We start from the raw sequence: 12,307 nt of genomic DNA, 5'->3' as shown, positions 1-12,307 counted from the left end.
CCCCAGGGGTTTGGTTTTGCAAGGGGAGATCTCAGCATGCATCTCCACGAGTAGACTGCTTGCTCAGCATTTCCATTATACAGTCCAACAGGTTGAGGTCTTAAAATCAATAATTTCTTCTGAGCTAAAAACCTGGCAAAAAATCTTTGGTCAGACCAGAAGCAGATTTTGCTTTAGAAACAGATTAAGTTTATATTGGAAAGAAGAAATATTTATTAAAAAAACCCCATGCTATAAAGCAATGTCTTTATCAAGGCCAGATTAGCTTCTGCAGTTACTGGCTCGTAACTCAGGAGGCTCCAAGAGCATCTCTGCTCAGTTACACAGTGATGAACCTCTGCTGTACTCCTACATTGACCTCCTCCTAAGAGGTCCAGTAATAGATTTTTGAAAATATTAATGCAGACAGGATGATTTAATTTCCCTCTTAAGCTAAGGGGCTGGATCTGTCCCCATACTTGGGGATATTCCACCAGCTTTTAACTGAGATAAGGACTCAGTTCCTTAAGGACCGAGTTCCTTAACTGAAGGAACCCTTCCCACTCAAGTCTACTAGGAAATAATTTTGTCAGCTTTCATAGGACGTAAGAGTAGACACAGCTGAAGGAGAAGATGCCCAGGACTGGTATGATCGCAATGAACACAGACAAGCTATTTTCTCTTTGGCTTAGGAGTCAGGCTAACCTTCCTCCAATATCGGGACAGCTGGTCTGCTGCTGGAAGCTCTGTGCTAGTTTAAGGCAGCCTGGACTGAGATCAATGGGCCTGTCTAATGATGTAACAGATAAGTGATGTTTCTCCCCCAGTGCAGCCAGGCCCTGGAAGCACCACAGGATAATAACACAAAGAAACAGCTACTCTGTGAGATCTCATGATGCAGAAAAACCCTGTTACAGACTAACAAACGTAGCTAGAAACAGGCTACCAAAAAAACCGGAATTTGCTTTACAGCAAAAAGCAATGCTTAAATTCTTTCAAAACCATGTAAACGAGCACCTGGAAAGGTACATACTTTACATTAGTGTTGGTGCAGATGATGTATTCAATCTCATCGGAATAAGGATTCTGAAATGTGAAGCTGCTGGTTCTGATCAGCATCCATTCCCGGTTTTTGGTGCGAAAACGATACATCACAGACAGGACTTGACCCTTCAGTTTCACAACCTGCAAAACCATTTGGAAAGGTGAATAAAAGGAAATTTCTACCTGCTGTGTAAATGAATAGTAAACAGCAGTAACTGGTATGTGTTAAACTTGAATTACAGAAAGCTATGGACACAGAAGGGAGATTCTTAATTTGAAGAGAATAAGGAAAATATGATTCATGTCTGTAGTTGTTTCCTTCAGAATGAAACCCTCATGCTTTTTTTTGTATAAAATGCCATTTTCCAGCCTGCTGTAAGAAGAACACAGATTCAGGAAAACCAACAGATTGTGCTGTTACCCAACAGGGAAGCTTTAAGAAGGTTTTAATGTGCAATGCTTACAGAGAATGACAGAAAGCAAATGGAAGATCTTTTAGAAGTTTGTATGTAAACTATGAATCAAATATTGCAGCTGAAAAAAAATTCCACAGGAAAAAACCATTCTGAGGTTGACTTATCTGCTCTTCTGCTTGGATACCTAGCTAGGCAATTCACATACTTGATATATCAAATCACCCATCAGATCAAAATACAGGATAACACTTAAACACGATGTTGGGTTTGGGTTTTTTAGAAACCATACATGGTTGTTGGTGGTTTTTTTCCCCCCACATGCATCATAAGACTCCCAGGGATGGCACAGTGCTAACAAGAAATGCTTGCTTCTGGCTTTCAAAAGAAGAAAGAGTGAGCCAGTGTTTGAATGGAGAGGACACCAATACGCCCCTGTCCATTTTAATAGTATTAAAAAAAAAAAAAAAAAGACTGCAAATTTTTTGCTTGGACAGCCTATTTGTTTATAGCTAAGAATTCAGATGTCTGGCAACGCTCAGTTCAAATTCTGGTTTTGGCACCTGAAGTTTTGTCAAAGTCAACAGCTGGGCACCAAGTTAGAACTAAGAAGCAACCAGTTAAAGAAGTACATTCAAAACAATACTTGCTCACTGGTACTGTAACTGCATTTTATGTGTTATCCGACAATCTTGGTTTCAGTCAGAAGAAAACTTACATGGTTTAAAGTCATTCAGCTGGCACTTAGCTGGGCTAGCTGTGTTTATTTTTTATTGCTTTTCCACCAAGCTATCTCAGGGGTGCCTCAGGGAAGGAAAGGGAAGGTCTACTGCAAATAAATGCCACATCTCTTTGTGGACTCTTAATCCTTATCCACTGGAATTTATTTTTTATTAGCTATCTGCAGCTTGTATTCTCTAGAAGTAGAACACCCAGTATTTACCCTGTCTTTACTGACAAGCAACTGGATTAAGAAAAATGCTCCAATCCTGTTTTTTCCAAGGTTTGCATTTCAAACTGATCAACTGGATATAGGATTAAATGGAACGAATGCAAACACAAGACACAAAAAGCTTTAGTGATGCCCAGGGATGTTCAAAATAATACTTTTGGGCCGGTGCTTTTTTTGTTGTGGTTTGTTTTTTTTTTTTTTTTCTAAATGCTTTTGTAGTTTGAGTTTGGTGAGTGACATTTTTATCGGCAATTTTCTACATCCACACCCAGGGTAAAAATCACAGCCTGTGTAAAAGTGTCCAATCTGAATAGCATCTTACTGGATATCCAATAGCTTTATTCTGGATCCTTTGATAGTAAACTCTATTTGTTGATCTTGGCTTTGAGACTATCTTATTCTGGCCTGATTTTCCCACCCTGATGAATGAATTTATCTTCCCAAGGAAGTAAAAGCTTTGAGATGGATACTGGCAATTGACCAAAAACTGCACAACCCTCCCTCCCTCCTCTGTTATGCACCAACCTGGTTCTGACACTGTCAGCAAATTAGAAATGTCAAGTTTTCTGGGGGTTTTAGAAAAAAAAAAAAAAAAGAGTTTATTGGAAATCAGTCACCTTTTAACGAAGAGATTTCTAAGGCCAAAGTAACAATAATAAAACAAACTGCAGTGATCTATCGTCCTGAAGTCTGAATTAAGCAAACATCAATTCTGTTATAATTGGTCTTAATATAATAACGGTCTTAAACCAGTGCACACAAACAAGATAGCACAAGATTTTAAAGCTGCTGTTTAACCTTCACCTTCTTACATTCTTTGGAAATAAAAACCACCTGGTGCATAGCTTAACTGTTTACTTCAGTCTTTTATTGCATAGTTGAAATAACAGCCCAAATCACACTGCTACTGTACTGAACAAAAATATACTGAAAAAAGAATTGCCTACTAAAGAAACAGCACAATATTTTCATAGGTTGGACACAGGTTGAGTGAACGGGATCTGCATTTTTCTCCTGCTGTCTTTTTGTATGACCTTAAGCAAATCATGTAGGTCCCTGATCCAGCAAATCGTTTAAGCACATGCCTCACAGTGAGTGGTGACAGTTTGGTCCCCAGCAGCTGAGTTCAGGGATACACTGGCAGCCTCCCACAGCCTGATCTCACTCTCAGTGAACACAGCGAGGACCAAGTCATTAACTTGTATGTTAGTTAGTCAGCCCTTCTGAGCCCCAGGCAATCACTTCAGAGAGGGATGTTTGATGTGTTATTCTCCAGCAGCTCTCTGTCATTGTCTCTTGGACAAATTAGTAGGATCAATCATCTGGGCATTAGTGAAAAACAGCAGACTCGCTCTGGCTGCTCTTCTTGTGCCACTGATGTGATCAGGCACAAGTTCAGGGAGCTGAACCAGCTGAAAGTTAGCCCCTTGCAAAGGCAATTAGTCCCTTAGCTAGCCTACATGGCAAGCCCATCTGCGCTAGCACCAGGACAGTAGGAAGGGTGGGGAGGAGGTCACGGAGGAGAGAAGAGGGGGAGTAGGACCTGGCTCCTGGTGACAGCTGCCCGTCAAGGTAGGTTCAGCTGCTCCATCACACCCCCATCCAGGGTGGGGCAGAGAAGGGTGTAGTGACCTGTTTCAGGCACCTAACTCTAACACAGGCTCCTGCCTGTGAATCAGCATCTTGAATCTAAAAAGCCTTTAGCTGCTGTTGGAACTCAAGTCCTTTCAAGGGACACTGAAGTGGAAGCAGAGTGCTCACACAGCCTTTTCTGCTAGCTCAGTGGTGGGGCTGGGAGTCTCCGCCTGAAGGAAGGGATGGTGAGAAATAGCCCAGGAGTACTGATGTCTTATATCTCGGACATTTCTGTAGAGACCATAACTTCAGTTTCACAATCTATTCTGCGGACACAGTACAGCATTTAGTTGTTCTCCCCAGAGAAGCTTCTCAAGCTCTGTTTTTGCATGATATGCTATACGGGTTATTTTAGAATTCACTTCATAGCAACACTTCACAGGTGAAAATACTCTCAGCATCCAAAGCAAGACAGATCAACAAAACTTGGTTGAGCTACAGGGTGTTGTCAGAAAATCTGGAACCGCTCGATCAACTGAAGCTCAGTAATTGGTTGAACATACTATGCCACGCTTTCTGGTGCAGCAGGGAAGTTGCTGAAAAGACCAGCAACAAGCATAAAGCTTGGGGAAAGCACTCCTACTGTATGTCCCAGACCAATCTTAATCAATAAGCTCTATAGTGGAATAAATGCCTTTGATATAGCTGATGTAAACGTGGCTTAACTGTAAAAATGAATCCAAATCAGTAATTCTTCCCATATGTTGCATTTCTTTTGCTACTTCTCTCTGCATTTCAGATCCTAATAGGGAAAAAGGCCAATATCTCTGTAAGTCCTGTTACAGAGTAAAAACTGGTGTAACTCCATCGAAGTATGTGAAGCATGACATAACTATGCTAACAGAGATTTTAGGTCACAAATGATGCAGCATTACAGAGGAGTGATAAATACTTTCAAATCAACAGCCCATCTCTAATGGTAAATACTTTTGGTTATCACTTAACATAGTGGGATCTATACAGGCATCTCCAAAAGAACTCTGTCCAGTGAACACTCATGTAATCTTTTGAGAAAAGAGAACAAAATGTGTAACTAGGTGACTTACTTCTGAAAATACAGCCAGCACATGCTGATTAACTGATTACTAATTAATCAACAAATGCTTTCATATCTTGCCACTCCTTCGTAACAGAAAAACCACCTTGAAATGTAAATACAAGCTGCTTTTCTGAACAAAATAATAAATAAATTGTGGAAGAAAAGGAGCAGGATCCAGCACCTGTTGGAAACTTTCTCTCAAATGGCTTTGATCTTCAGGATGGCAGAATTCTAAAATATCTTTCCCCAGAAGATCCTAGAATAAAACATAAAGCTGCGTAAAAAACCCGAACCACAACACAAGTCCACGTGCAGATGTGTAAGTAATCCTTGCAGATATTAGGCTTACCACTCTTAATGGTACTACTCAGTTAATCAGAGATGAATCATACAAACAAAGTTTGTAGGCATCATGTCCCACGTTGTATCTGTACTGTTGCACAGATACATGTATTTACAAATTTTAAGTGATCTTTTTAAAACCTGTGAAACGGTGTCTCAAAGAGACCGACATCCTCTATTACAGCTCGTGATTTTTGCAAAAACAATTACAAAGCTACCTGAAATCAAAATAAATGGGGGAAAAAATGAGCAAGAAATTATTTTTGCCTCTATGTTGCAACTGTTGAGAGTTAACCAAGGGAGAGCTGTGGTAGCCAGGAGTTTGTTCACTATTCTACTCAGTTCTGTGACCAGCCTCCTATTCACAGGAGCAGATGAAAGCCTAAAGGAAAAGCGATGCCAGAAGCAATGTTTGCTTACTGTTCAATAGATTGGCAGAAGTAAAGATCTACGGGACTAAAACTCCAAGCACTGTTAACTTTCTATCACAGAAATGTCTTCACTGGAAAGCTGTGCAAGGGGTTTAAAGCATCCTGCTGATAGAATTCTAATTAGATCTAAAAGGTATTAAAAAGATCCCCCACATAACAAAGGAGAAAAACGTAAATTTTACAGAAGCATAGACAGCAAAGAAAAATGCATTTAGCGCATGACATAGGAATTTTCAGCTACAAATATGTCATGGTTTTGCTGTTTGGTTTTTTTTTAATGCACAAATAGAATTTTCCTCATTAGCTCTAACCAGTCTCTGTGTTTCCAGTGACTCACTGACCTGGGGCTGGTAGCCAATGACACTGATGCACCTTGGGTCGACGAAGGTGATGACTCCATCAGAATTATGCCTAGACAAGAACTCAGTGGGGACTGACATGCCGTTCATGTCCATGCACACAGGAGAGCTGGTTACCTGGGACCAATAAAATCCACAGTATTTAGTCGGCAGAACAGTCACATTAAGTCAAATTTGATTACATAGCTGAAGAAAAAAATCTGGTGGCAGACTTCTAACTACTGAAGAGAGAGATAAATAAAAGAGCAGCACATAAATGACACAGAACTGCCTTTAGTCTGGTTCGTAGGGCAATCATCTCACCCCATGGCACCTACCTAGGCTTGACAGCACAGCAGGAAAACAAACACACTGGAAGTTCCCAAGAAGCAGGGATATAGTTAGGATACAAGTACAGCTGGATTAATCTCACTTTGTGGCACCACATTAAAGTTAGGCATCTTGGTTCCTACCTTTGTCAACCAAGAATGAGACACTTGCAGAGGACAATTCAGTCCACCCATTTTAGGATAACAAGGTCAATCTCTAGAAGAGGCCAACTCATTATCTGTAGACACACACAACAGACTAAACACTCAACTTTCCAGTGAGGTGAACCTCAGCTGAAACACCCAGACAAGCTGAACAAAGTTCTCCTGAAGTTGAGATAGGTGATACGAGGCCGGCAAGTGGCTGCTCATAATGAAAGCACAGCGTCTTATAAAAGCTCCTCAAATCTCATTAGAGAGAATGACACATTTCCAGCTCTGTCTGAAACCTGTGTATCAGGCCACTTCACATCCATTCATTCCTACTGAGGCTACAAGTGAGGCCACTGTTTTTCTTACAACTCCCAGAGCTATCTCTGTTAACAAGGTCCCAATGCAAAAGGAGCAAAATCTCCTGGTTTTGCTGTTTTGAAGATTAGCCCGTTCACTGTATGCAAGATTTCATCTGCTGTTATAGAACAGAGTTTAATTTGTACACCTTGACTCCTTTGTGATTAAACCCATCCACAGAGCCTCCTCTTGCCCTCCCTCACATGTCCTGCTGGTCTTCTAACATAACAGATGTTTTTACACGCCACATGTTACTAATGCAATTTCCTTGGAAATCATCGTTCTTTGGCAGCTGTAACACACGAATCCACGTAACTTCCTTCTCTCCATCAGTGGAATATATTACCCTTAATTATAAAAGCCAGATTAACTTCAAAAACATCATGCAATGCTCTTGTAGCTCTGCCAAAGCAATAGAGAAACACTCTGCAGAACTGCCAACACTTGCAGTAACACGCAGGCTGTTCAACTCAGGTAAGATGGGTTTGGCACCTGTGCTCTAACGAAAGGGTCATTCCACCTTGTCAGAAGGAGCGATGCCATCCTAGCAGATGGCAACGAGTGCAGGCCAACAGGAGATCATGCAAGAGGCTCACACACGTTCACCCAGGGCAGAATTCCCAGACCAGAAAGATAAGAACTGGCTTCCCTGCTGCGGTGAAGGAGATTCACCGCAACTGCTCTAGCTGCCACTCAGAACTCTCGTCAGCAATGGACAAAGAAGAAAATGTAACAAGTCGGTTGCAATCGGCTGGACAAAAAGGACATAAAGTTTTATTTCCACAGTTCCCTTGGCTGATATCACATCTGAATGCACAATACAATATACACAGAGAATACAGCTATTATCTGTGAAGTGCCTCTTGACTACCTTACCTTTACCGTTTTCAGAATGACTCCTGCAATCATAATTTTTCAAGTAGTTGATTAGTCAGAGAGAGAGAGCGAATGAAAGAGTAGCAGGAAGCATATCACTGGCTTTGGGAGCCACTTTACCTACCATCTGCAGCACTTAAGTACTCCCATGTTTCTCAGTATCTACAATATCCCAGCCCTACACATCCTACAGAATGGCAGGTCTGTCCGTGTTCATCTTCCAGGAGCATCTTTGCTGCTGTTATTGGATTAAGTACACATATGCACCAAAATCACATTTCCATTTTTGCTCTGGTGACATGTTCTAAAACAAGTCACCGGCTGCACACAGACATCAAAGTGCTTTATATTTTGGAAGCATATTAGAAGTTATAGTCCAGTACCAGAACTTTGTGCAAATCTTTTATAACTAAACCACAACAGTGATCATGCTTTCAGAAGTAGTTTATATAAGGAGAGACTGGCATTACCTGAAGCCTTCCTATTGCCACGAGGCAGTATTTACTACCTTGTCCCACATCAGCGTCTTCTTCTGGTATAGTCATTCCTAGAGTAAACAGTAACAAATACTGTTATAATTAGGAAACTGGGACGAGCAGAGGTGCTGCTGGCCTGGTTCTATACTATTCTAAATCATACAAAACATCCTTATTGTCTTCTCTAGGATCCAGGCATTATCTCTGGGATCAGATCAGATGAACTTTCTCAGTTGTGCTCGACCCTACATATCTCTCCTGCATATACAGTACCCACGTCAGCAATTTTGGCTGCTGAAGACAAAGCAGATACAAACATTCCATTATACACCGAGATGGACAGTAACACTGCCATGAGCACTGCTCCACAGCATGTTACTGGAACCATGTGGTGTCTTAACATAGTGGTGAATGCACGCCATGTTCAGTTTTCTTTGTGAATAATATAATGAGCTTTAAAAATGAGGCACAGCCTAGATTTTTCATTAACTTCGTGCTCATATTTAACAGCCGGTTTTACTTTTTTCTATAATGGACTAAATCTGGGTCGTTATGTTGAACAATTGAAAAAATGCTGATTCCTTGCTAACATTGCTTGTTTCAGCTGTGTAACAGGAGTAACTATAAACACAGGAATAATTTCAAAACATACAGGTACTGTTTTCCATCTCAGTGTTTCACAAATAGGAACATTCAGACAAGCACTGCCTACTTGCTAGTTGGCTAAGCCTTTAATTAAGGCTATTTCCCAACTCCAGTTTTCAGATACCAATTTCCTATGAAGCACTTGAAAAAACATCTTCCAAGAGTGACACTGCTGACTTATCTTAAGTGATTTGTAAACTCTTTCACAAGGCTTTTCAAGGAATTCAGTCGCAACAGGCACTGAATCATTCAAGAGGCACTTTAAAGAACTAATGAAATTAATTGTGCAGCAGTTACCAATAATGAAAAAACAGCCACTTTATTCTTAAAATCTGTAACTCCTGATGTACGTCAATCTTTGGACTGTGCAGGGGGTGACAGCATACAACTTTCTTAAATGACACAAATTCTTAAATTCTTAAATTTCTGAAAAATGACTATAAATGCTGCTGAATGAACTGAAGTAGTCTCTGAAGGAAATTACTTTGTATCAAAATAGATAAATCTTATCTGACAATCAGTTTCTAAATAGCATTCTACAGGTATTTTTCAGTTCTCATTGAGCAATATAATAGAATAAAATATATAAAGTATGAAAAAAAAACCCATTTTTTTTCCTATAATATATTCAAATTTTATTTGCCATGGAATTCACAATTTTGCAGGCATAACTTCATCTACAGCCCCCAACACATAATAGGATTTTACCAGGGGATCACAAGAGCTTTACAAAGGAGGAGCATTAGTGCCCCTTCTCAAGTGGGAAATTGAGGTACAGTATGAATTTCAGCGTCACACATTACAAGATCTGGGCAAACCCCTCCTTGCCTTCTACGCTACGGTCTTCCCATCCAGAGATACAAATTTGGCCCTAAATAACTCATTAGCTTCTAAACCCATGTGTTATCCCTCACCAAACGCCAAACTTCTAAGAAATGTTTTCTTAGAAGCTGTATGAGATCAAGGTGACAATATGTGACTGTAGGACTACATTTTAAGAAATTAATCATTAAACACATAAGCTAAAAAAAAACCCCAACAACATTGGGTGGAATCAATACATGTTATTTTGTAATTAAACGTTATTTTGTGCTTCTGATAAGGGTCCCTCTGTGGGTTACTAGGGACCCAAATTTTCACTTAAGAACCTTCACCTGATTTAGAACATCCTTGAAATGAAGACAATCTGCATTTACTCTCCTGCAGGAGTGTTCTGCGCTGCCTGCAGTTTATCAGGTCCTTCAAGCCATTAAAATTACAAAACCTTGTTTTGGTATTTCACACACCACTATTCCAATCTCTCCTCTGTTACACACTAGGGAAACCACAAACAAGATGCTGAACACAAATAAGTCCCATGCTCTGAGACACCAGCATCCCACAGGGAGCATCAACCACTGACATGAAACTACAGTTAAGAGACTCATATTGCAGAAGTATTTTGTCTTCCTTCTTTGCTGTGCTTACACACAGTTATTTCTTCAATACAAGACTTAGTAATTCGCTAAGGACAGCTGCAACAGGCAAAGGAACTGAATTTGGCAGCCTCTGGAGAAAAAGACAGTAAACTACCTTGAAAAAGCAGCAGCAAACTTACCTACTCAAAATTGTGTCCACTTACGACAAAATTTTGGCAGACACGTGGCTACTATCTACTCACATACCTGTGGAGCACAGGGATGGTCAAGCTTCCAAAACTAAACTTAGACTCCTCCACATCAGCAACTTTAATTTTCCATAGGTAGAAACCAGCTGAGAACTGTGTGCAGTTACACAATGAGAAAAGGCAGCCAGCAGTTTCACCCAACAAAGTTGTGACTGGAGGTGTGAACCGAGAACAGGATAAATTAAATGACGCAGCAGTTTAGGAAGGAGCATGAAGTCATTGACTCTGCTATGAAACAAACGCAGCAGTGTACTAAAACAACCAAGCGAGGAAAGAAAGCACTGAACCCAAGAGTTGACCTAACACACTTTGGCTGGAAGATGGCAGCAGGGACTGCATCCCTTCAGGGGATGGATGGGGGGTCTCTTGCTCCTCAGTCCTCAGCTCCACACAGCAGCAAACCTGCAAGTTCAATCATCAGCTGACAGAACAAACATTTTAAAAGTTGGTGCCTGAAGCTATCATGGTTCCATTCAGACATTCAGTATAGATGGTCTGACTCCGAAGACGGTGGGTGATTCCAGGCCCTGTCACCTTCAGAGGATTTTCTTGGTAGATGCCTGGTACTTCAGAGAATTAGACCACTTAACCACAGGGGCCCGTGTGCTGTTTTAAGGAAATATAGGCAGTCTAGTTGGAGAGCGTTAACCAAAAGATCCCCTTTAAATGGAGTTTTCCATTTGAGGACAATTTCAAAATATTTTCCCTTGACTTCAAAAGCTTTTTCAATCATTTCCTTAGCAGCACAGTGTACTGCAAAGGACAGCAAAGACACTCAGCTGGATGGCTTCCACTTTGCATAATCTTTTTTTCTGCAGCTTTCAACAACGCTTTCCTTTTTAGGAACTTGGTCCATGCTTTATACTGCCCAAATAAACTCAAGGCAACATAAACAATCTCCAAAATTAAACCTAGCTAAGCAACATCATTTCTGATGTCACTCTGTTGGCAAGGGAGGCTGTTCTAATTTTCACTTTTTTTTTTTTTTTTTTTTTTTCCCCCCCAAGGTGGATTATATTTGGTCTGTATAACACACTGGAAAATGTATTAGTTGGGCTATCCCACAAGACACCCTATGAATAAAAAACAATCTGGCTGGAATTAATCAATACACAACCCAGTGAATTGCAAACCCTTCCCTAAAAGTGCCTAGAGTGAAAATATGCCAGAATGATTGACTGCTCATCTTCAGGGTAGGTACTATTACTGACAGCATTCCACAGAGGGAAATTAGTTTCTTTATTCCTTTGCTGATACTTACAAAGATTCAACTGTGGGTGTACCTATAGGGGAGGATGCATTTGTAGAAGAGATTTACTTTTGCTTTAGCATTCTTGCTACTGAACATACTCCAATACAGACAGGTAAATAAAGATATGTGTGCTGCACTTAATACTGCTTTGTCCCGTTCCTAACATAATGTAACATTGCTCCTTAACATCACCAAGTACAATCAGTATCTCCAAAAAATGTTGTGAAAGCCTTAAGGAAAGCAGCCATGAACTGATCTTTAGGGGGCATCAACAAAATAAACATACATTAGTTGATCACATTCTTTACGTGCAACCCTGATATAGGCTTTATTTCTCAATCCCAAATATATGCTCCTCTCGAATAATAAACACAGTGCTA

General features: G+C 40.4%; 1 protein-coding gene across 3 annotated transcripts in view; it reads right to left on the bottom strand.

The window, feature by feature from the left end:
* ARNT2 (aryl hydrocarbon receptor nuclear translocator 2) overlaps nucleotides 1–12,307 on the bottom strand; it is a 107,398-nt gene that overhangs the window by 26,266 nt on the left and 68,825 nt on the right. For all 3 annotated transcript variants that reach the window (XM_040600654.1, XM_040600655.1, XM_040600656.1), the window contains 4 exons: nucleotides 8,359–8,435; nucleotides 6,177–6,311; nucleotides 5,244–5,318; nucleotides 1,013–1,164 (listed from right to left, as the gene is read on the bottom strand). In XM_040600654.1, coding sequence (XP_040456588.1) covers nucleotides 1,013–1,164; nucleotides 5,244–5,318; nucleotides 6,177–6,311; nucleotides 8,359–8,435 — 439 coding nt within the window. The remainder of the gene's footprint in view (nucleotides 1–1,012; nucleotides 1,165–5,243; nucleotides 5,319–6,176; nucleotides 6,312–8,358; nucleotides 8,436–12,307) is intronic.

This window comes from Falco naumanni, chromosome 7 (genome assembly GCF_017639655.2).
Source record: "Falco naumanni isolate bFalNau1 chromosome 7, bFalNau1.pat, whole genome shotgun sequence".
Classification (NCBI taxonomy): domain Eukaryota; kingdom Metazoa; phylum Chordata; class Aves; order Falconiformes; family Falconidae; genus Falco; species Falco naumanni.
The sequence above is the reverse complement of the archived record's forward strand: the minus strand, read 5'-3'. Positions and strand labels throughout refer to the sequence as shown.